This window comes from Pholis gunnellus (genome assembly GCF_910591455.1).
Source record: "Pholis gunnellus genome assembly, chromosome: 9".
Lineage (NCBI taxonomy): Eukaryota > Metazoa > Chordata > Actinopteri > Perciformes > Pholidae > Pholis > Pholis gunnellus.
In genome coordinates, this window is record NC_136535.1 from 26,713,011 (window position 1) to 26,738,143 (window position 25,133).

Consider the following 25,133-nt stretch of genomic DNA (forward strand, 5'->3'; position numbering starts at 1 on the left):
TAAATATAAATATATTATATTATATTACATTATATTATAATATTAATATGCAGAATGAGTACTTTACGTGTATTACGATGCTGATACTTGTGTACTTTTACTTCAATGTATTCTGAAAGCAGCGCATGTATTTGTGGGGGAGTATTTCTGTGGTACTAGTACCTCGTTCCTGTGACATTTAGAAGTGAAACATTTACATATTTTGACCTGATTCCTCGCTCTGTGATTGGTCGCCTCCAGCTTGTTGTGAAATCACTGATCGATGTCGCAACGTGTTCGGAGGAGGAGCGACGACCGGAATAAACTTCTACTTCCTCATGATTCCACTTCTTCATGTGTCGCCTGTAGCGAGACATTCAATAACGGAATAAGAAGTCCCTTCAATCAGTTAGTTCAGTTATCTCATTACCACGCGACTCGAGCTTAAGGCTCGTTGATTATAAGACTTCCCGGACCACCGGGGGACCACCGGGGGACCCCCGCTGCGCCGCCGTTACTCCTGGAGATTTACAGCGGAGACCCCTGACACGGGGCCGTTAATCATCAGAGGCCCGGTGCTCCCGGTGCTCCCGGTGCTGCGGGACTCAGTCACACGGTAAGCGCTGAAAGACCCGGGGTACCCCACGCCCCCGTCTGGACCCGCCCCCCCCACACACACACCGGGACGCTCAGCTGTATAACGCCGACTGGTTCCTCTCCACCGGGCACTCACCGTGAGCACCCTGCAGCCCAGCGGTCCATGTAAGTCCCAGCAGCAGTAACTCAGATTGTAGATGCTGTAAGTTGATTCTGTGGTTTTATTGACTGTCTGTCGCTTTGAATAAGAACATCATCCGGATAAATGAACATCTGCAGCGTGTTATCAAAGGATGGACCGTGCTCGCTCTCACTCAGCCATAAGTGCAAAGTGTCATTTAAAAACCTCTCATTTAAATCTTTCCTCGGTTCTACTAACAGTTCTTACTCGCTGCTCCACGTTAGCCTTCATCTCATGATGTCCTGTACAGCTCGGCATGCACACACTCCTCCAGCCTTCCATCAAATCACACAATCACAACTGTAGTAAATCCGTTTTATTCCAATGATCCAGTGACGCTCATTGAAGGACTGACTGTACGACTCTCATCATTTGTAATATCTCTTGAAATTTGTCAACATTTCGTCTCGATGATGATGAAGGCATTTTGAAATGAACATGTTGAGAATGAAGATCTTCTCCACACAGAGTTCTCCATCGATGCAGTCTGATAATCAGATTATCTCAATCACATGTTTGTTGAATCTGCAGTGATCAGCAGAAACACAGCTGAACGCTGCAGTTCACCTTCATCATCATCATCATGACAGAACGTTACACTTCTAATCATCAGATGTCTGTTTTTGATTAAAACTAGAAATAAAACCTGGCAGATAAATGTTCATCATCGTCTTCATCGTCTTCATCGTCTTCATCACATAAAACACAACATTTCAAACAAAGAACTTGATCTCCTTTTACAAATCCTACAACCGTGTTTAGTATCACAAATAGCAGCAGTGGAAGAAGTATTTAGATCCTTTAAACCAGTAAAAGTACTAACACACAATATGAAAATACTCCACAAAAAGTCGAAGTCAAAGTAGAAGTATAGTAGTATTATCAGCTAAAAGTATTGATTGTGCAGTAAAATGTTTCCTGTCAGTGTTTTTACTAAATAAATCTATGTGAAATTACAGAAACAATAATTTACTGTTAATTCTCCCAATTGTATCTAATTTATACAATTTATTTACAGTAATACATTTTCATTTAGAAGTTAATATTTGAGATATTCTGATTTAAATTTGCTAATTTATTTTAACAGTTTAAAAAAACTAAACTATTTCTTAAATATAATAGAAATGTTATGTTTATTCACGTTTGCAAATTTTTCGTTTTATTTGAAATTAGACATGTATATTCACATTCTATTTTTTATAATTTATTGCTATTTTTATGTTTTCTAAAAATACAGAAAAAATCTGTAAAATAAACGGGTAGAGTTACAGATTATTTTAAGGTGTATTTGAAATTTCTGGATAAATATTACTGTGCATTAATGTGTATCACACATTCTCCTTTACATCCTGATGGGTGGTTTAATCTACATCAATGCATCATATTCTATAAGATCATCAGATGTTTGTAGCGTATCTGTCCTGTGAGAACCACTTCATCTTTCAGTTTATCACAAACATTCAACATCAACACATAAAGGAACACTTCATCCTTCAGTTTATCACAAACATTCAACATCAACACATAAAGGAACACTTCATCCTTGAGTTTATCACAAACATTCAACATCAACACATAAAGGAACACTTCATCCTTCAGTTTATCACAAACATTCATCAACACATAAAGGAACACTTCATCCTTCAGTTTATCACAAACATTCAACATCAACACATAAAGGAACACTTCATCCTTCAGTTTATCACAAACATTCAACATCAACACATAAAGGAACACTTCATCCTTCAGTTTATCACAAACATTCATCATCAACACGTAAAGGAACACTTCATCCTTCAGTTTATCACAAACATTCATCATCAACACGTAAAGGAACACTTCATCCTTCAGTTTATCACAAACATTCATCATCAACACGTAAAGGAACACTTCATCCTTCAGTTTATCACAAACATTCAACATCGACACATAAAGGAACACTTCATCCTTCAGTTTATCACTAACATTCAACATCAACACGTAAAGGAACACTTCATCCTTCAGTTTATCACAAACATTCAACATCAACACGTAAAGGAACACTTCATCCTTCAGTTTATCACAAACATTCAACATCAACTCATAAAGGAACACTTCATCCTTCAGGTTATCACTAACATTCAACATCAACTCATAAAGGAACACTTCATCCTTCAGTTCATCACAAACATTCAACATCAACACGTAAAGGAACACTTCATCCTTCAGTTTATCACAAACATTCAACATCAACTCATAAAGGAACACTTCATCCTTCAGTTTATCACTAACATTCAACATCAACACGTAAAGGAACACTTCATCCTTCAGGTTATCACAAACATTCAACATCAACACGTAAAGGAACACTTCATCCTTCAGTTTATCATAAACATTTATCATCATATGTGGTTTTACTTCTTTTTTTAGCTGAAGAAGTGTAATTCTGTCTGTTTGATCAAATGTAAACAAACAGGAAGTGCTGCCGTAACGCGCTGTGATCATTTCTTACTAACCGCTGTGATAAACGGACACAGGTCTGCAGATATGAGTCCATGTTATTGATCGTGGATCAGATTTCTCCTGCAGCTGATTGATTCTAGTTCACAGTCTTCAGGTTGTTTGTTCAGCAGCTCACTGAGTTTATTATCTTCCTGTTGGACTCTGGGACGTTGTTAGTCTTCATTAGAAGGGGGACGGAGTCCTAAACCCTCACAGACCACCAGACCTCCTATTTTTTTCAGTTTATTTTCCCTCCAATGAATCTTCACATGATGTCAGTGAAACCGCAGGAAACACAAAGCTTCAAATGTTAAAGCTGCATTCTCACACACACACACACAGTTATAACACACACTGTTATAACACACGCTGTTATAACACACTGTTATAACACACACAGTTATAGCAGGTCGGGCAAAAACGGTGTGTTGCACCGGTGGAGCGCAAGAAAACCTCCGGTTCTTTAAGAGGAGCCAGAGCTCCACGTGTTAAAGCTGCATTCTCTCTAGTGTCCACCAGGGGGCGACTCCTCTGGTTGTATAGAAGTCTATGAGAAAATGACTCTACTTCTCTCTTGATTTATTACCTCAGTAAACATTGTAAACATGAGTTTATGGTCTCAATCTCTAGTTTCAAGTCTTCTTCAATACAGCATGATGTTCATTTAGTAAATGATGGTCCATTTAGAGTCAAACAGACCATAAAGCAGGGGATGCTTTAGGGGCGGGGCTACACAGTGATTGACAGGTCTCTAGCAGAGACGTGTACGGCGTCTCTACGTCACTCCTCCTCAGTCCAGATATGGTCACTTCCTGTTCATTGGTTGAGAAAAAAACAAGATGGCGACGGCTGACGTATTGTTCATAACCTCCTCTTCTCCTGGGTCTGTACTGCTCATCCTTCCTTTCGTTGTTTGACCCTCATGAGGCTCCGTATCTCCATCTTTTAAACTCTACAAACTGAATCAGCATAAAGACAAACATGAAGATGAATGTTGTGAAGAAGAAGTCCGTCAGCGTTGATGTTCAGTACAGAAGAAAAATGCTGAGTGTTTGTTTGTGAACGAGCTCCTGAAAACAACTAATTAACTACCCAGAATCCTCTGGGGCAAGATAACTGGATGGTTATTGTGTGTGTGTGTGTGTGTGTGTGTGTGTGTGTGTGTGTGTGTGAGAAGGATGGGTTGTGGAGCAGCTCTGGTTCTGAATGTCCCTCCTGGGATCCACTAGCGCTGATCCTCCACATTATCTCACCGTCTGTCTGCTCTCTCTCTCCACCTCAAATGTTCTTTTATTTTAAAATATGGAATGTGAACACACCTCTTCCTGTCTGAGCTGTTGAGATATTTCCACTCACAAGATGATTCATGTATAAATTGTTTATTATAACCAGCAGTTTCTTCTTACTTCCTTTGTAAGAATAGATCTTCTTCTGCAGCAGGAAACTGAGCTCTTCTTCAGGGCTCTTAACGTCCTCGTCCATCTCGTCCTCGGCCAGCTCGTCTGTTGATTTCTTGTCGTTGTGGTTTGATGAAGCGAACTAATAGAAAAGAAACGTTCACTCACTCTCCAGATTTAAAATATTCGTTTCAGTTGGTGAAACCTGAACTGAAAAGATTTAAATGTTTCTCATGAGTCCGGTAGAATTTCTTTTAATATATATATGTGTGCGTGTTTATATACTATACTTATATATATATATATATATATATGTGTGTATATATGTGTGTATGTATTTATATATATATATTTATATGTATATATGTGTGTGTGTATATATATTTATATGTATATATGTGTGTGTATGTATTTATATATATATATATTTATATGTATATATGTGTGTGTATATATATTTATATGTATATATATATTTATATGTATATATATATGTGTGTGTGTATATATATATTTATATGTATATATGTGTGTATATGTATGTATATATGTGTGTGTATGTATTTATATATATATATATTTATATGTATATATGTGTGTGTATGTATGTATATATATATTTATATGTATATATATATGTGTGTGTGTATATATATATTTATATATGTGTGTGTATGTATGTATATATATATATTTATATGTATATATATATATGTGTGTGTGTGTATATATATATGTATATGTATATATGTGTGTATATGTATATATATATGTATATGTATGTATATGTGTATATGTATGTATATATGTGTGTGTATATATATATATTTATATGTATATATGTGTGTATATGTATATATGTATGTATATGTGTATATGTATGTATATATGTGTGTGTATATATATATTTATATGTATATATGTGTGTATATGTGTATATATATATGTATATGTATGTATATGTGTGTGTGTATATATATATTTATATGTATATATGTGAGTATATGTATATATATATGTATATGTATGTATATGTGTGTGTGTATATATATATTTATATGTATATATGTGTGTATATGTATATATATATGTATATGTATGTATATGTGTATATGTATGTATATATGTGTGTGTATATATATATTTATATGTATATATGTGTGTATATGTATATATATATATGTATATGTATGTATATGTGTATATGTATGTATATATGTGTGTATATGTATATATATATGTATATGTATGTATATGTGTATATGTATGTATATATGTGTGTATATGTATGTATATATGTATATGTATGTATATATGTGTGTATATGTATATATGTATGTATATATGTGTGTGTATATGTGTGTGTACACACACTTGTCCTCCTGAATCCGGTTTGATGTGAAACAAACACAACAGAGAGCAGCTGATTGCTGGTAGAGGAGCCGTGAGGTTTATATGAATAAAACTTCTTCATTTCTGTCACACGAGAAGTGATGAAGATGAAGAGATGAACGAGAGGTGAAGGTCGTTATCATCCGTCTCGTCTCCCGTGACGACCAGACGAATCGGATTTAATCTGCTGCTGAAGCTCATTTATGGAAGAAGAACAAAGAGAGAAACAGTTTTCCACTAGAAATCAATGAAAACTATGTCTAGCTCAGATTTTATCATCAAAAACAGCTAAAACGTTCTGATAAAACATTCTCTCCGTCTCTCTGCAGGGCGTCCTTCATCTCCACCCTCCTCTTCCTCCTGCTCGTGGTGGGCGGGGCTACTCCGGCCGTCAATCAGTCCAGTGAGGCGTCAGGTATGTGACGGCTGTGACAGCCGCGTCGTGATTGGAGCTCGTTAGAGGACACGAATCAATAAAAATCCACTTCAGGCTGACTGGAGGGAATTCCACCTAAAACACACACAACCCACGTTCTACTTTCACCAGCACTTAAACATGTCGGGACACATGAAGGTGAAAGAAAAGCATTTTTATATTGTTATAATCAGTGAATCAGTAAATTCTGAATTTGTAGAATCGTCGAGTTGTTTTGTTCCTAAATATAAAACTTCTCATGTAAACGCAAACAAACAGAGCAGAGCTGCACCAGAGGATTTCTCTCTCAGGGGACATGAAATATGATCTTACTGATACATATATATATATATATATATATATATATATATATTCACAGATGGAAGGTATAAAGTCTCTGTGGTTCATGAGGTGCAGCTCTGCAGAAGTGGGGTTAATTAAAAACCAGAGCTGGAGAAAGGATAGCTGCAGAGAAGAAGGTCATTTGTAACGCTGTCTGAGAGTCTGGGGGGGTATGAATAAATGTGAGGAGGGGAGCCGATAGTAAAGGGGGGCGGGGGAGGGAGCGGGGGAGGAGCGGGGGAGGAGCGGGGGAGGTCTGATAAATGAGATGAAACGTGTGAATGAATCCTTTGGGGGAAACTGTGTTTTTACCCCAACATGAATGTGTTTAATGTAGCTTTACATTGTATCACACAATACAAAGAGTAATAATAAGTTTCCATCAACATATTTTAACGCACATTTTGAAGTAGCTCATCAGAAAAGCAGGATAAAACAGCAAACATCTTAAATTGTAGGTTTTTAGGTGTTTTTTGACTTTGTAGAAATAGAGTTGATGTATGAATGGATTATAGAAACGTCTAAAATGAATAACTAAAGTAGGAATAATAACTAAGCTGAAAAATACACTATTATTATTAATCCCAAAGTTGTAGTCTAAGGTAACTAATGAATGAGAATAAATGAGGTATGTCATATTTATTCATACATTCGTACAACCGTCTGTGGTCACAGAGCGGACTACCCGTCTGTGGCCACAGAGCGGACTACCCGTCTGTGGTCACAGAGCGGACTACCCGTCTGTGGTCACAGAGCGGACTACCCGTCTGTGGCCACAGAGCGGACTACCCGTCTGTGGCCACAGAGCGGACTAAAGACAGTAAAAGTTTTGTTTACATTTTTCTCATATTTGCAACATGCGACACATTTATTACACAGCAGCTTTTATACAAAAACTAAAGCTGCATGACAATATGTTACAGCTGGATGGAGAATGTGTGTGAGGTAGAGGGGGGATGGTAGAGTGTGTGTGTGTGTGTGGGGGGGGGGGGTTGTTACTGTAGCTGGATGGATGGATAGTGAGGGAGGAGGAGAAGGAGGTGGATGGATGTTGGGGAAGGTTTTAATAGAAAGACTAATACTCTGGGCAGGAAAACCTGACAGGTCAATTACACACACACACACACACACACACACACACACACAGTACAAGGTGTAGAGGGTCTCCATTAATCCGGCTTTCAGTGTTCAAGCTGAGGCTCTGGACCCAACACCGGCCTGAAACGTAACTTGATGACACACATATCTGAATGTTATATGTTGCTTTGGATGAAAGCGACTGCTAAATGACTGTAATGTGTATTAAATATAAAAAAAGAAGATATTAAATGTACGTCTGGTACGGGTCTTGCAATATCTGGATTGCGCCGCCTGTTTATGAACCTTGATCTACAAAATGTAAAACATAGATGAACCAACAATGTCTGTCAACGTAACATGAAGTCGGCCATTTTTAATCTTAGGGGCGCTTTGTTATCATTTCAGGGCGCTGTGTTTGTTTTGTCAGCACAATGTTAAAACTTTAATAATGATATTTTGCGCTTTGCAACATTGTTGCCGTGGCGACGAAAACACTCGGGAGGTGCACCTTTAATTACTAATATTTTCAACATTTATTCATCTGATGATTATTAATTGATTCATTGTTAATCATTTAGTCTATAAAATGTCAGAAATAATGAAAAATGACCGTCGAGTTCTGAAAGTGCTGACTGGTTTTATTTTGAAAGGACGTTGACGGGTTTCCAGTGATCGATGACGTTCTTGGCATCTTTGAGCAGTTTCCAGTAGATCTGTTAGAGGTTTTTAATTTCTGAAGTAGTGAAATTGTCTTTTTTTAGGACGGTCTGGGGAGTTTAAGAGCTACTTTCCAGACGTGATGCAGCATGTGTATCTAACAGCATCAGTGATTACGGAGTCTGTGGTTTTGTCTATAAAGAACACGTTAGTCATCACTATTATTATCACATATTGAACGGTCATCGTCTTCATCCATCAATTCCTCATCCATTATAAATGAGGCCTTTTTAAGACCTGAGGAGTGTGCTGGTCTGTTATTTGATTGATTAGCTGAAGACTGAACACTTGATTTATTACACAAACCATTCGTCAATCAAATCAATTCAGATGATCAGTTGGCGTTTTAGTCTTTCTTCCAATTTGAGGATTTTAATATTGTCATCAGTTACAAATGTTTTGTCTTCCTCGTCATAAATATGTTGTCATGTGGAGTGGTTATAAATACATTACCCATGAGCCTCAGCAGATGTCACCATGGAAAAAAGAACAATTTAGTTTTATGATATTGAGAACAATGAGTTTGTTAAAAATCATCCAATGTCCATCCAACTTCTACAAACTTGAATTAACCTCTAATCAACTCTTCACCCTGCAGTCGGCTCTTATCTGGATCCTCTTCTGTTTACTTTGTACATGTTGCTTTCCCTAAAAATTCATAAATAAAACTATTTATAGGTAAATAGTCGAGAAACCTTTTTCTTGTTAAATGGCATGCAGCCACTGGACCTGATAAGTTGTTTTAAAGGTAAATCATTTCACTTCTATGCACATCTATAGAAATGGCAGGTTGATAATTATCTACAGCTTAAATTAATTTGCACGTCAATATTTTTTTTAAACTATTTCTGTCGTGAGTACTTTCACACAAAACAATAATATGATGCAGCAAAAAAGGCAACACAAATAAAAGCATCAACCAATCCAGTTGTGCAGAGCGAGATGCATCTTTATACATTTAACAACATCACAGAAGCTCCGCAGTCCGAACCAAGAAGACAAACTTTATTACTTCTTTCAACCTTGACAAAAAGCGGCGCAAAGCACATCCGTTCCTTTCATTCTTAATTTTCACAATAAAAGCTTTAGACATAATATTTAGCAGGAAGTATTTAGCATGTTGTGTTGTGTATTTGTCACGTCCCCGCTGTATAAAGGCCTTAATGCTGATAAAACTGAAGTCTTTACTTCTGCACCAACTGGCCCCGTCACTGAATATGTGCTGACTCTGTACATTTCTTATTCACCTTGTATGTTGTTAACTCAAAGTACACATTTAAACTGTCTTTCTGTTCGGCCAGAACCTGCAACGACAAAAGTAGTTAGAATATATGTAAAATCAGAAGTTCCTCTGAATTCAGAGGCTTTCCCAGCCTGACAGAAATAAAGCATCAGCATGAAGGTCGAGCTCAGCCCATGAACCTCCTGAGTCTGTTGACTTCCTCTTCACTGTAACAGACAGCGCTCATGTTTTGCATCATTTTATAGTAAAGATAAAGCTCCTCTTCTCTCCGACTGGTTCTCTGTAGAAAGTGTTCGGTGTTCGTGTTTTTAATGGAGCAGCTGCCCTCCGAGCTTCAAGCCTTTTAACGAGATGGAAGTGTAACAACATCGTTCCGTTAACGAGCTCTGTTTGATTCCCACATAAAAGCTCTAAATCAGAGCTGAACCACCTGGACACGACCCAGAGAGAGAGAGACATGTCCCTCTGCTCCTCCGTCAGTCCACTCAATCATTATGTAATTATCATGAGTTATGAAAGAACTTCAGAACAACAGCCACTCGATTTTTGGCTCCGACACGAAAGCACTGAATCACGTCAAAGACTTTACAAGATGATGAAGAACGGCTCTGACGGTGAACGGAAACTGAGAAATGGAACAAAGCACTTTAAAAAAGTGTCGGCTACAACCATGTTTACAATAATGTTAAAGGAGCTGAGATGTGAGACGTTAACCTGGTCACAGGGAGACTTTCAGGGTTCATCTGGACCACTTCAGTGGTCTAATCTGTGAAAAAAGTAAATTGTCAGGAGCAGAGTGGAAAGCTGCTTGTGGCTGAAGGAGAAGTTAGTTCCTCATACTGGTTACAACGCAAGCCGCATAATATAACGATAATAACTTTATGTATATAGCACCTTTTAAAAACAGACCAAACACGACCACAACGTTGCCGGTTCGACTCTAGCTGTGGAAATGTGTTGCACGTTATCGGCCCCGATCACACGGAGACACGTCACAACAGTCGCAAATTACTTAAAAAACGTCTCTTGGCAAAACAGCTGATGAGCCAGCGGACCAACCGAACGTCCAAATGTAAATAACGGTCGAACAACACGTCGTACCAACTTTTCTTTTCTGGTGTAATTTGATTATTCAGCTCGAATCCAAATCTGAGCTGAACTTTAATTTACTGCTCATTAATGAGTCAGAGTTATATTTGGATTAGGCGGATGGATACGCTGCTGTTGAACCCGTCTTGTCTCTCCCTCAGAGCCCATGTGTTACGACTGGGGGGAGTCCAGTGAGGGGGCGGTGTCGGTCCTGGAGGGGGAGGCCGGCTGGCTGTCCTGTCCTCTCTTCTCTCACCCCTCCGTCTACAACTACACCTCGACCCAGAGCGCCGGACACAACTTCTTCTGGTATCGCGTCCCCGAGGGCCACGACCTGGAGCAGCCGATCCCGTACAGGTACAACGGGAAGTTCTGATCAGTGTCCAATGGAACCACAGACTGTTTACAGGAAGTGGACGTAGTCGTGGTGACGTCACTCGTTGGTTTCTGGACGTTTTGAAGCCTTGAGTTCGGCCATTTGGCGTCGCCATCTTGTTTTTTTTTGCAACCAGTGAACAGGAAGTGACCATATCTGGACTGAGGAGTGACGTAGAGACGCCGTATACGTCTCTGGTAGAGACCTGTCAATCACTGTGTAGCCCCGCCCCTAAAGCATCCCCTGCTTTATGGTCTGTTTGACTCTAAATGGACCATCATTTACTAAATGAACATCATGCTGTATTGAAGAAGACTTGAAACTAGAGATTGAGACCATAAACTCATGTTTACAATGTTTACTGAGGTAATAAATCAAGAGAGAAGTAGAGTCATTTTCTCATAGACTTCTATACAACCAGAGGAGTCGCCCCCTGGTGGACACTAGAGAGAATGCAGCTTTAACACATGAAGCTTTGGAGAACTTTACTGAACCAGAGGTTGTATTCTAGTTAGAACCTTAAGAACCAGGACGGATGGACAGACGGACCTCTCCGTCTCCATCTGAAGAAGCAGCCTGGAATCATTCAGACTAATTGAGACCCTCTGAGAGTTAACTGACTGATGAAGTGCAGCCTAACGATTTCCCTTCCAGACACGATGTATGGTGTTTTGGAGGCGAGCGGCTCGATTTAGTGAGGAGGACATTAGTTCTAATTAGATCGGATTTACGCCGGTTTCAGAGTCTAATGTGGTTTCTTGTCTGCAGCTGGCGGATCAGCAGAGACCGAGACAGACTGTGGCTGCAGCCGGCGACCGCCAACGACTCGGGACAGTACATCTGTATGCTGAGGTAGGTTTTTGTTCTATTAAGTCCAGACCGGATCAGCAGTTCAGGTATCAGATCTGCTTCTGCTGATCTCGGCTTCGAAAATCCTCCCACATTAATCAGCTAAAGTGTCTCTGAGAGCGTCCTCAAGACCCGTCAGCTGGCGGCGGTCCAGAGGAGCAGGATTCATTTCCTGAGAAGTGAGACCCTGCAGGTCACAGAGCCGAGAGGATGGGGGTTCTGGTCTCTGTGCAGGACTCTTCTGTGTGGGGGGGGGGGTGAAGAACACGAAGCTGCATCTTAGCTGATTGCAGACTGATTCATGTTGGTGGTGAACACGGAGGACTCCTGACGTGTAGATCCAGATGTTTGGAGCTCTCAGTGTTAGTTGTATTCACATGTCTGCTGGTTCACTGCAGATCTATGAACCCCAAAATAAACTGATTTAGCTGTGATTTAATTGCAGTAAACGGATAAAAAGGATGCAGAAATAACGACATAATGAAGCCGATTAGTAAAATGTTTGAATTTATTCTCTGTCAGGTCCGACCGCAGGATGACAAACAAACAACTTTTAAAACTCTTGTTTTCTGAATGAAGTTTGGATCTATTGGTGCTAGCTAGGCTATGCTAACGTTAAAGGTATGAATACAGCAGTAACATGTACAACGTCTGTCCCTCTGTCACTCTCAACTCTGATAGACTTTCACAACACAGTTTAAATATTGTAAGAATATATAATATAATAATAATAATATATAATAATTCATCACAATGTGTGTGTTGTGTCTTGTCTCTGTAGCATCTGTTAGCTTGTCTCTGTAGCATCTGTTAGCTTGTCTTGCTTTTGTTTATACTTCTCCCTACACGCTGCATCAACGTAGTCTGAAGACTTCCTGCACCGCTGCCAGTGAGCAAGGCACTTTCAAAATAGTAATTAAGAAAAAACAATAAAATAATTGTCGGCGTTAATTAATTAATGCGTTAACGCAATAATAAGGCGTTTACTTGCCCAGCACTAATAATAATATAAGAATCCTGAATCCTGAAAGTCGACTTTCTTTTCACTAAAAGTTTCATTTGTGTTTTGGTGTAAAAACAATATTAAAGAAGTAAACCATGTTTAAACCTGATCACTACTATCTGCTGTGTAAAGCATGCAGACACACACACACACACACACACACACACACACACACACACACACTCTCTCTCTCAGTGTCTTCGTGGTAGATGGAGATCAGTCTCTAACAGGAAGTGCATCACAGTTGCAGCATCAGAGATGTGACCTGACCTTCATCCTGATGAAGATCTCTGCCGGATGTTTCTGACTCATGAAGAAGAAGAAAAACACTGATGATGACTTTAATACATTCAGCAGAAGAAGAGATCTGGTTTTCTTTTCCTGTGTGGTCAGCAGTCACTTCCTGTTTCCTTCTGCAGAAACCAGTCGTCCTACATTTTCTTCTTCATGTTTTCTTTGTTTTTACGTAGCAACAAGTCGTCCTGCAGTAAGATCGCCATCCGTCTGAAGGTTTTGCGCCCGGACGAGGTCGTGCGCGACCACGACTGCGAGCCTCCCGTCGCCGTGGCGCCCACACCCACGGTCATCGCCTTTCAGACGGGCAGCGTCCTCGACTGTCCCGACCTGAAGGACGCACGCAAGATGGCCGACGGAGAGACGAAGGTCACCTGGTCGCACGTGAGACAAATCTGTCCCTCCGTGTCTCTGATAGATGGATTAGTAGTTCTAGTGAGACGATGAGACGTGTTGGACATTTAGTTTGTCCGCAACATCTATTTACAACAGTCATGTCTCTCTCTGACCTGTCTCCCTCTTTGTCTCTCTATCATGTCTTTCTCTCTCTGTTCTGCCTCTGGGTCTTTCCTGTCTCTCTCTTTCTTTCCCGTCTGTCCTGTCTCTCTCTCTCTCTCTCTCTCTGTGTCCCGTCTGTCCTGTCTCTCTCTCTCTCTCTCTCTCTCTGTGTCCTGTCTGTCCTGTCTGTCCTGTGTCTCAGAGGTGTTATAAGGACCCTTTCGCCAGCAACCGTCAGCAGAAAGGAGACAAACTCCAGATCCACCTCATGTTGGGACCTTATCAGGGTTTATACTTCTGTAGAGTCCAGTACGAGAGGACGGGGAGAACAGTTCACTTCACCAGGAGCATCAACGTCAGCGCCGTCTGTGAGACAACACATACTACTACTGACAATACTACCTACTACTACTACTAATGATACTACTATTACTAATGCTACTACTACTACTGAAAATATTACTTTTATTCTCTCAGCTCACCCTGATTTGCCAAAACAACCCAGCATCATCCACCCGGGAAAAGAACAGGTCTACACTGTCAGACAGAGTAAGTGGAGAGAAGTGTGTCCTACATTACGGGGACACCTGACTGTGTCCTACATAACGGGGACGCCTGACTGTGTCATACATTACGGGGACACCTGACTGTGTCATACATAACGGGGACACCTGACTGTGTCATACATTACGGGGACACCTGAGTGTGTCATACATTACGGGGACACCTGAGTGTGTCATACATTACGGGGACACCCGAGTGTGTCATACATTACGGGGACACCCGAGTGTGTCCTACATTACGGGGACACCCGAGTGTGTCATACATTACGGGGACACCCGACTGTGTCCTACATTACGGGGACACCTGACTGTGTCATACATAACGGGGACGCCTGACTGTGTCATACATTACGGGGACACCTGAGTGTGTCATACATTACGGGGACACCTGACTGTGTCATACATTACGGGGACACCTGACTGTGTCATACATAACGGGGACGCCTGACTGTGTCATACATTACGGGGACACCTGACTGTGTCCTACATTACGGGGACGCCTGACTGTGTCATACATTACGGGGACACCTGACTGTGTCCTACATTACGGGGACACCTGACTGTGTCCTACATTACGGGGACACCTGACTGTGTCATACATAACGGGGACACCTGACTGTGTCATACATTACGGGGACACCTGACTGTGTCATACATTACGGGGACACTATACGTCCTTGAGGACTCATAGATCAGTGCAGATGACAGTCAGCGGTTGTTGAAGGATGCGGTCGTCACAGTGACGGAGTGGTACAGCAGAGCTGATCACTGCGGTAATTTGTTATTGATCAGAAACGATTGCTGAATTATAAAAGACAGAAAGTAAAAGATGATTCAAACTTTACTTTAACTTACTGTAACACACTGAAGATTTAAACTGACATTGTTAAAAAACATCAGTTTTCTCATCTGATGCTGTTGAGGACGAGAGGAAAAAGAAGCTTTCCTAAAACTACTGATTTATACAAACTTTTACTTTAATTACATGTATATACTGTTACTTCAGTGAGGTTCTGCAGGAACTTGTAGTTTACTTGTAGTGGAGTATTCTCCCAGCATTGTACTTTGACTGCAGTAGAGTGTCTGAATACTACCACTCCTTTCAGCCTACAGTGACTGCAGTGCTTCCAGATCTCCAGCAGTGTTGCTGTGTTTTTATTGTCCTCCACCTGCAGCTGGACTCTCAGCTCATAAAGCTGCTCTGGCAGTGATGGAGAGGCGGCTCCTGCTCTGCCAACAACTGCTTTTAAATTGGTTTTCCTGAGAGCAGATCGGAGGAGGTTCGACATTCACACAGTTAATTGTCCGTAGAGAATTAGCGGATGCTGCAGGAGCTCGTCCAATAAAACGGAACAAGCCACACTCGTTGTGTACAGACACACGTCACTTGTATTAATTAATACATCAGATTTATTGAGTGATTTACATACTGCAGCATTAAATATATTAAAAAACAAGCACTAAACTCTGAAATGTGTTTCATGTTCTTCACTGTTTGATGCTTTGTTCTTATTGTGACGGTGAGTTCATTACCAAAGTTTAAGACTTCAATGTGACAAATTTCATCTTTTTGAAAATAAAAGTACCTTTTGATGCATCAGACGACAATCTGAGGCTTAATGGGACCCCTAGACCAGAGCCTCTGTTTGATGTGACTGGGACATTTATTTAGTTGGAAAGTCAATCTAACGATCGCAGAAAGGCACAAAATGACATCAAAGAGACAAAAACTAATCGCAGAGACACAAAACAACATCAAAGAGACACAAGGCAACCACAGAGATGCAAAAAATACCAAAAAGAGACTTAAAATGGCTAGAAAAAGATGCAAAATAACTACAAAGAGGAACAAAACAACTATTAAGAGACGTAAAACAACTACAAAGAAACACAAATCTACTACCAAAGACACACATGAGTATTCTTTGCAGCAGGATGGTGTTTGTTTGAGTCAGAATAAACTACAACTTGTATGTTGATCATCTTATTATGAGACTAAATATAACGTGGGATTGTGTTCGTACCATGATGTTTATAACTAACTGTAATTGTCAGATTATTGACTGGAGCCTATATTCATCTGATTTATCTAACTAAGTATGATTGTCCTCTCAGACACAGACGTTCGCCTGGTGTGCACAGGTCTGTTCCCCTTCCTCGACTCTTCCTGGGAGATCTGGTGGACGGTTGATGGGAAGACGTTGGATAAACTCGACCAGCATCGGTTCTCCAAAACCAACAGGTGGAAAGAAAATATGTAGTCTCTTATATGAATATGATGTGTTGTTAGATAAATGTAGCTGTCCCCTAACATTTCCCTGTTGTTAAAGAGTTTTTTAGCAAGAAACTGAATCCCCTCCCCCACCCCCTCATAAACTATATGACTGTCAACAACAAGTAACGAGCTCAGCAGGTCTCTACAGAGTCACACATGCAGGATTTATGGGTAATAAATCTTCAGTTTTATAGTGAGCTCTACGTGATGTGTGTGTTTGTTTGCAGACAGCTGAATTACAAATTCGGGGACCGGAAGGAGGAGAGCGTGCTGCTGATCCAGGACTTCCAGTCTGAAGACCTGCACAAGGAGTACAACTGCTCCGTGAAGAACGACAGAGGCTTCGAAACCCGCAGAGCTCAGCTGGAGGAGGAGGGTGAGCGTTTTTCTCAGAAGATTTAAATCTTTTTATCTTTGCGATGAACAGTTCTACTTTGTTTTTTTGATTGCCGTTAAGTTACCGTCAATTAAACTCTTCCGGCAGAAGTTTCACATTAAAAGCTTACCAGATGAGTGATATGGAACTGCTGAAAAGCTTTTAGTTTGAAATTTCAGCAGGAAGTGTTGCATTTCCAAACATATGTTTTAATGCACATTTTGAATTTGTGCATAAAAAAACCTGAGTGGGAAAACAACTAATTGAAACAAGTTCTGATTGTAAAAGTTTGTGTATCGATAAAATCAGAAACCGACTAATAAATGAAGACGTTATGGGAGAAAAAATGATTTGTGTTTTGAAATATATTTGTGTAAAATCCTATCCATAATTTCAGATGTAGTCATGTATATTCACATCACTGAGGCCGGGTATTTGTGCTCTTTTTACCGCCTCAACTTTGTAACAGTTTTTGACACGCAGGACATGCAAAGTTCTATCTGTAAAACAACTTCACAATTGTGTGCATAAGGAACAGGATGCTCTATCAGAAGGGGGTAGGAAGAGACAGCAAGTCTAGCAGAACGGCCTTGAAACCCGGGTGAAGATAGAGGGGGGAGGACGTAGATAAACAAGTAGGGCAAGATTTCTAACGGAGGGAAAAGACGAGCTGGTCGTTGTGACGGGCGGCCAGAGGCGGAATCAGGAGAAGACGAGTGGGGGAGGAGACTATGATTAATCAAAAAACCCTCTGTTATGACTTGTCCGAGGTGCACAGTGTAACTTTGTCTAGGTGAAAGTTCAGAGGAGGACATCTCCGAAGGGGGGGAGACTCAGACTCAGGGTAGAGTGGAGGTATAAAGTAATATGCAGTACTATTGTGAAGCGTTTTTTTGTAGTCCGGACAGCCCGGCTTACTTGTACTCTTTGTGATGCAAATAAACCTGCGTGAACTGAAGAAAATCCAATCTCTCTTGTGTTCTGTGGGTGTTCGTACTGAGATCCTAATAGTGAGATCCCGTCTCACCACGAGTCAGACAGAGAACAGTTACTGAGCCGTTAGGTATTGAGTTTTAACACGAGTCATAAAGTCAAAGAAGCTCATTATCAACAACGTGCATGAAGAGCTGAAAACATTAGATGATGAACTTTTAGTAACTTTAAACTTTTAGTAACTTTTAACTTTTAGTAACTTTAAACTTTTAGTAACTTTTAACTTTTAGTAACTTTTAACTTTTAGTAACTTTAAACTCAGTGATGTGAATATACCTAACTACATTTGAAATTATGGATATGATTTTACACAAATATATTTCAAAACACAAATCATTTTTTTACTTTTTAGTTTATTTAAACTTTTAGTAACTTTAAACTTTCAGCAACTTAAACTTTCAGCAACTTTAAACTTTTAGAAATTTAAACTTTCAGTGACTTTATAGTTTTTATACAGGGTTTTCTAAATGAATGCACTACAACTAAACTGAAGGCTTAGCTAAAGATCGTAGGACTCTGTTTTTTTTTGTAACCACCAACAACAAACAAACACAAGAAGGTTGATTAAACGTCTGCTGTGTTTGTTCTGCGTCAGTGCCGTTGCCGTCCTTAGAGCTGGGTTGTGGTCTCGGTGTTACTCTGGTCCTCATGCTGCTCCTCTTCGTGGTCTATCATGTCTTCTGGTTGGAGCTGCTGCTGCTTTACCGGTACTGGTTCGGCACCGATGAGCGACACACAGGTGAGCGACAGGTGTTCTTCTGTCTGTCTGCTAACAACCCGTCTTCTAGGATTCTCAAATAAGTCTAAAAAAAAGCTGCTGTTTAGAGGAACTAACTGATTTCATTTAATAATATATTTATATAATATGTTTTGCTGCTACGTGATGAACCATTAACAGGTTTATATGATGTAGCCGCTTTTTGTTGAATTGAAAACCACAGCAGCAGAAGAAGTCATAAAGCTGCAGCTTTGTTTTGGCCTCCTCACCTCCACCGCTTCACTCTTTACGTCCTGATATTAAATCTTCTGTTCTAATGATGATGAACTTTTCTGTCTGGCTGCAGTCGGAGCATTTAGATTATTAAAACGTTCGACTGTAACGTTTTCATTGCGCTGCCAGACTTTATTCAATCAGCCACAAAACAGACCGACTCAAAATAAAACATTTTGATGTCAAAGCTTTTAACTGAACTGTTACATTTAGAGACGGGTTGTAAAACTTTCACCTCTCACTGTTTTCTCTTGTTAACATAGAGGTGGTGGCAAAATATGGATTTCTGTGCACTAATTATTTCTATCTTCTGTAACATGAAATTGTTCTTATCTTGTACACATACATTTCAACCTCCTGCAGACAGATTGGCTGATATTTTCCTGTTCCTGGACATTTTTAAACAAGTATCAATTAAAATTATCATATTTTCTTGACGTCTACGTTTGCTACTTATTGTTTGTCCTTTTGGATTGATTATTATTATAAATAATCAGATGTGGGAGTTCCAATGAACACACCATGAAGTTTCAGTGATAAGGAACAAAAAGCAGTTGACAGAAAGTTTAAAGTCTGCAGATTCATTTTAATCCCAAAAAACTGACATTTAGAAAACGATCAACAGGATTTTATCTAAACTGGTAAAAATAAGACGTGACGGTTTAACTGAGCTACTTCCTCTGGTGTGTGTGTGTGTGTGTGTGTGTGTGTGTGTGTGTGTCCAGATGATAAAGAGTACGACGTCTACATCTCGTACGCGAGGAACAGCGAGGAGGAGCAGTTTGTTCTGTCGACTCTTCGCTTCATTCTGGAGAACGAGCTCGGATACTCAGTCTGTATCTTTGACAGAGACAGTCTGCCGGGAGGGAGTGAGTACAGCTAGTACTGCAGTATAAGTACACAGTATAGTTCACAGTGGTACTGCTGTATAGTACTCAGTACTGCAGTACGATAAGGTCTTAGGCTACAACTACTTGGAAGTAGATGTACAGCCTCTGCTAGTGGTACTACTGCTAAGATTCCTACTACTGGCAATATCACCACCTTCCACTACTACTACTACTACTACTACTACTACTACTACTATTACTACTGCTGCTCTCCTTTCTACCTTTGCTACTTGGACTGCTAGTACTCTTGGTACTTCTACTACTGTTTTGTTGCTATTACTGTTACTTCTACTACTTCTTTAATTATTTTTATTGAGGAACACAAATATGAGTGATTTATGAATTCTACTTCTAATATTACTAACTGCTGGTCCTCCTGGTACTACCACCGGTACTGCTGAATCAGTACTACTCCTGGTAGTATTACAGCATCTACTCCTTCCTACTGTTGCTGCTGAGAAGGATCCGTCCCTTCATTAACGCTCCTGTCTCCCTGCAGCCATCACAGATGAGACTCTGGGTTTCGTGGCTCGAAGCCGACGCCTCCTGGTGGTCGTTAGTCCGGGTTACGCCTCCCGGGGCTCCCAGGCCCTGCTGGAGCTGCAGGCCGGCATCGACAGCATGGCGCTGGGCGGGCACCTGCGGGTGATTCTGGTCCAGTACAAGCCGATCCAGCGTCAGGGCTGGGTCAGGGAGCTGAGGAGGGCCCGCGTGGCCCTGGTGCTGGTCCGATGGCAGGGGGACAAGTCCAGGGAGCTGACGTCTCGCTTCTGGAAGAGGCTCAGGGTGGAGCTACCTGTGAGGAGGGTCGGCAGCAAGAGCAGGGAGGAGGAGAAGGAGGAGAAGCAGTTGGGCCTGATGAGGCTGCACAGTCAGAACAGCACCAACTCCCAAACGGGCCTCATCAGCAACACCGTCAAAGACCCGCAGAAGGTCCTGAACTCTGGAGCGTAGCCATGGCGACCGTCTGTCCGGCGTCAGGTTCTGGTCCCCACCAGAGCTCGAGTAGAACCAGAACCAGCACGGCGCCTCATTCATTCTCAACCTTTACTTTGAAACGGTCATCAACAGTTCCAGAGACCGAAGCGATAGAAACCAACAAAACAGTAAAAAAAGAATTTGTTTTGTTTTTCAGCTTCAGTATTATTTGTCGTCTCATCATCGCCATCAATCACTTTTCATCTATTGATTACCACAGCGTATTTTATATATATATGAATATATATAACTATAGCGTCTGTCCAGATTACAGAGCATTGTGTTCTGAACATTTCTCCAAAAAGGGCAGAAACCACCAACACATTATAAATATGAAATATAAAGAACTGAAGTAGGACAAACATTTTAGGACAGTTGTACTTGTCCACCTGTCTTTTGAGACGTTAGCATGCCTTCTGTTTGACATCCTAACTGTAGCATGTTAGCATAAACTATGAAATGCATTTCCTGCAGAAAATGCATTGGAATGCTGAAAGCTGAAATGAAACACAAAACATTGCTGAAAATGTGGAAATTTCAAATGACTTTTCTGAAAAAAATGTTTATGTCCAAAAATCATTTTTTTTAAAAATGTGCAAAAAGCTTAATAAGTCAAAAACGTAAAGGTTAGAAACATGAAAAGTCACAGCGCCCCTCTCCTTAAAGAGCTGAACATTTTGATAATCGAACAGTTTTTGTTGCTTAAAAAATGCAGAAGAAGAAAGGTGCCAAAAAACGAATGGAAGAAATCTAAGTTGCTAAATCAGCATTCCAACAGTTATATATTTTATATGTTTTATATGTTTTATATGTTTTATATGTTTTATATGATGAAACGACAGCCAAGGCTGAAAGGAATGTGTGTCATCAGCTTCAAAGCTATCCTATGATGAACTGGGCGCTAGAAAAGCTATCTGGAGATGCTAAAGATGGTTTTCTGTTCTGATCCTTTAAAATGTTACAATTTCTCTGAACTTTCTGTATTTTTGTTTTATTTTTGGTCACTGATCCACTTATAAATCCAAGTATATTATAATTGTATAATTATATTTTTCTCTTAAAAAAAGAATATCTTTGATAATGTATCAGTATTGTCCTGGGAGAATGCATCCTGCACTTTGACATGCTTTATTTTGTATTTTTGCATTTACAGTATTTCATCTATTTTAATAAATTAATTTTCCATCTAATCGCTCGTCATCATCATTCATTTGGTTTTTTCATTTCATGCCTTCCATTCGCACAAATACACACAAGCATGTTCACATCTTCATGCACATACGGTTATAAATATCATGTTTACAATTATTCTTTTCTCTCCAGAAGTTTAACATGAAAACATTCATCCATAAACATTCACATTTCATTTTAAAATATAAATGTCAGTTTATAGTCAAGCTAGCAGCGCGCTGACATAAGTATTACTTAATGCGAACATTAGCATGCCATTCATTGCAGTTATTACTGCCCTTACTAAGCACAACCTGTGATGAAGATGATGAAATTGTGATATATTTGAGCAGTAATTATCACTGACTAAACGAAACAAAGATAAATAGATTTCTAGCACCTTGAATCTTTCGCAGTAGCTTCACTGCTAATGGAGCGGAACTGAAAAGAAAAACTCTGGGTCGTCCTGAACTAAAGTCATTTTAAAGATCTCTGCTCTGATTGGTTGTTTCCTCGTCAGGTGACATGATGACACGCTGCAGAGTTCCAAAGGTTGAAGTCTATTTATCTCATCGCTCGTTTACATCGACAACAATGGATCTGAGGAGGCAAACAACGCAACAAGTTAAAAGAAACGTAGCGGTCTGTTGATACTTCAACAACCCTTCTCTTACTCTTAATAATGGGTCACTGACGGAGTAGTAGTAGAAGTAGTAGTAGTTTTAGGAGGTGTAGTAGTAGTAGTAGTAGTAGTAGTAGTAGTAGTAGTAGTAGGCCTAGTAGTAGGATTAATAGCATTAATAGTAGTAGTAGTTGTAGAAATAGTAGTAGTAGGAATAGTGGTAGTAGTTTTAATAGGTGTAATAGTAGTATTAGTAGTTTTAGTAGGAGTAGTAGTATTAAAAGTAGTAGTAGTAGGAGTATTAGTAGTACTAGTTTTAGTAGGTGTATTAGTAGTATTAGTAGTTTTTGTTGGATTAATAGTATTAATAATAGTAGTAGTAGTAGTAGCAGTAGTAGTAGGAGTAGTATTAGTATTAGTAGAAGTAGTATTAGTATAGTATTGGAGTAGTAGTATTTGTGATAGTAGTAGTACTAGAAGTAATAGAAAATAGTGGACGTCAGTACTTTGTTTACATGGTGTTTAGTCTAGGGCTGCAACAACGAATCGATAAAAATCGATTATTAAAAGAGTTGGCAACGAATTTCATTATCGATTCGTTGTGTCGCGCGATTATTACGCCACTCAATAAGTGGCGGAGATGTTTGAGTGTTCACAGCAGCAGGAATAACGGAACAGGACTCCGGTTCTGTAGCTGACACTGACCGGCGTATAAACGTTGCCATGACAACACCGGAAGTTGATTTACGCGATTTGTATTATTTTCGCGTCATTCGCGCCGGCGGTATCGCCGGGGACTATTTGTGTTCATCCGCGTTCATCGCCGGGGACTATGCGTGGGGACTATTTGTGTGACGCGCCGGAGAGGGGGCGTGGCTTATCGGCCTGAAAGCCGTTGAACTGTCCGTGATATCTGGGACTTCCACAACACGTACTGAGCAGAAATAGAGGTGGTTTTTTCCACGGTTAATGGCGGACAGTGTGTGTTCACACCAAACGCGATGAACGCGGCGTGCATTTGGTGTGACGCACGCTTAGAGGGACGAGTGGCGTTCAGCCTCACGAGACTGAGCATTAACAGGTCTGTGATGCCCTTAGATGTCCGGGGCTGCACGCGAGATGTCCGGGGCTGCAGCGCCACACTGAGTGGATCCGCGCGTGTCTAAGATGTGTTGCTCTGTGAATGTGCACTGTCAGCTCTGTTTTTGATCAAAGGGTTGGAAATGAATGCTTTTTTGTTTTTTGTTTTTTTTATCCGATTCATCGAACAAATAATCGACAGATTAATCGATTATTAAAATAATCGATAGTTGCAGCCCTAGTTTAATCTCTCAGCTGTTCCTGACTTCCTGTTTGTCCTCCAGCAGACCTATCAGAGGCCGTCCTGAACTCCATGCAGCGAAGCCGACGCCTCCTCCTCGTGCTCAGCCCCGACTTCCTGGCAGAGAAGAGCTTCAGCCTCCTGGAGTGTCGTCTGGGTCTGTACCTCCAGCGCAGCCACCGGGCCTCCGCCGCCATCGTCGCCGTGGTTTACCGCTCCATCAGCAAACTGCCCTGCGTGGAGGCGGCACAGGTCCGGCAGGTCGCCGACGCCACCGTGACGTGGCGAGGGACTCGATCTGAACCGCGGCGATCGCGCTTCTGGCTGAGGCTGAGGCTGGCGCTGCCCGTCCGGCCGCTCGCTATGGGCCGGAGGTTGATCGACAGCACCTCGTCTCACTCGGACCTCGCTGCCTTGGCACTGCAGAGAGTCCAACGGAACCAGAACCAGAACCAGAAAGACACGGCCAATCAGAGCCGCAGAAACCGGCTGGCCCCGTCCAGAGGGAGGGGCAGAGCGAAGAGCTGGGAGGGGTGGTCTCAACACGGTACCGGCTGCTCAGGATGCGCTGGGTTTACTGGTCAGGTGCAGGACAGGGGGGCGGGGCTAACAGTAAAGACAGAGATGCAGGATGTGTCCCGTGACATCAGCACTGAGATCCAGTCGGACCCGGTCCCTGAAACGGAGCCCACTACGATGCCAGACTCCACCCACGACCCTGGATCAACCCTCACCCCGGCCCCTGACCACGCCCCCTCCCCACCTGCCACCGGCTGATTGGCTCCAGAACTTCTGAGTGATGACGACATGACAAAAGGGGCGGGGCTAGAATGAAGCAGAGGCCCCGCCCTGAGACTCAAACCGACTACGCCTTTAATCAGTGATGCTGCATTCAAACATGATGAGAGAGAAACTATTCTCATCATACATCCATGGTTCATCCTCTGGAGAGCAGGAATCCGATTTCATGAACATCTGATACATTTATATGTTGCAGCCTCGTCTCACTCGCCTACTTTTA

General features: G+C 41.0%; 2 protein-coding genes across 2 annotated transcripts; both read left to right on the plus strand.

Moving 5' to 3' along the window:
* The first annotated feature begins 332 nt into the window (after window positions 1-332).
* Window positions 333-22,180, plus strand: LOC306700807 (interleukin-1 receptor accessory protein-like). The gene is made up of 12 exons (XM_079165928.1): window positions 333-741; window positions 6,357-6,442; window positions 11,075-11,270; window positions 12,058-12,141; window positions 13,612-13,819; window positions 14,136-14,301; window positions 14,411-14,482; window positions 16,612-16,738; window positions 16,999-17,147; window positions 18,736-18,879; window positions 19,857-20,000; window positions 20,521-22,180. Coding segments are annotated over exons 1-12 (1,833 nt in total). The 5' UTR covers window positions 333-739; the 3' UTR covers window positions 20,976-22,180.
* A 583-nt stretch (window positions 22,181-22,763) lies between these two features.
* Window positions 22,764-25,105, plus strand: LOC306700808 (uncharacterized protein). Its single transcript, XM_079165929.1, has 2 exons — window positions 22,764-22,811; window positions 24,159-25,105. The coding sequence occupies exon 2, from the start codon at window positions 24,185-24,187 to the stop codon at window positions 24,887-24,889; it is 705 nt and encodes a 234-aa protein (XP_079022055.1). The 5' UTR covers window positions 22,764-22,811; window positions 24,159-24,184; the 3' UTR covers window positions 24,890-25,105.
* The last annotated feature ends 28 nt before the right edge of the window (window positions 25,106-25,133 follow it).

Coding starts and splice junctions, on each gene's coding strand:
- LOC306700807 (XM_079165928.1), top strand. Junction 14,483..16,611: donor GGTCTACACTGTCAGACAGA/GTAAGTGGAGAG, acceptor TTGTCCTCTCAG/ACACAGACGTTCGCCTGGTG. Junction 18,880..19,856: donor CACCGATGAGCGACACACAG/GTGAGCGACAGG, acceptor GTGTGTGTCCAG/ATGATAAAGAGTACGACGTC.
- LOC306700808 (XM_079165929.1), top strand. CDS start 24,185: ATGCAGCGAAGCCGACGCCTCCTCCTCGTGCTCAGCCCCGACTTCCTG.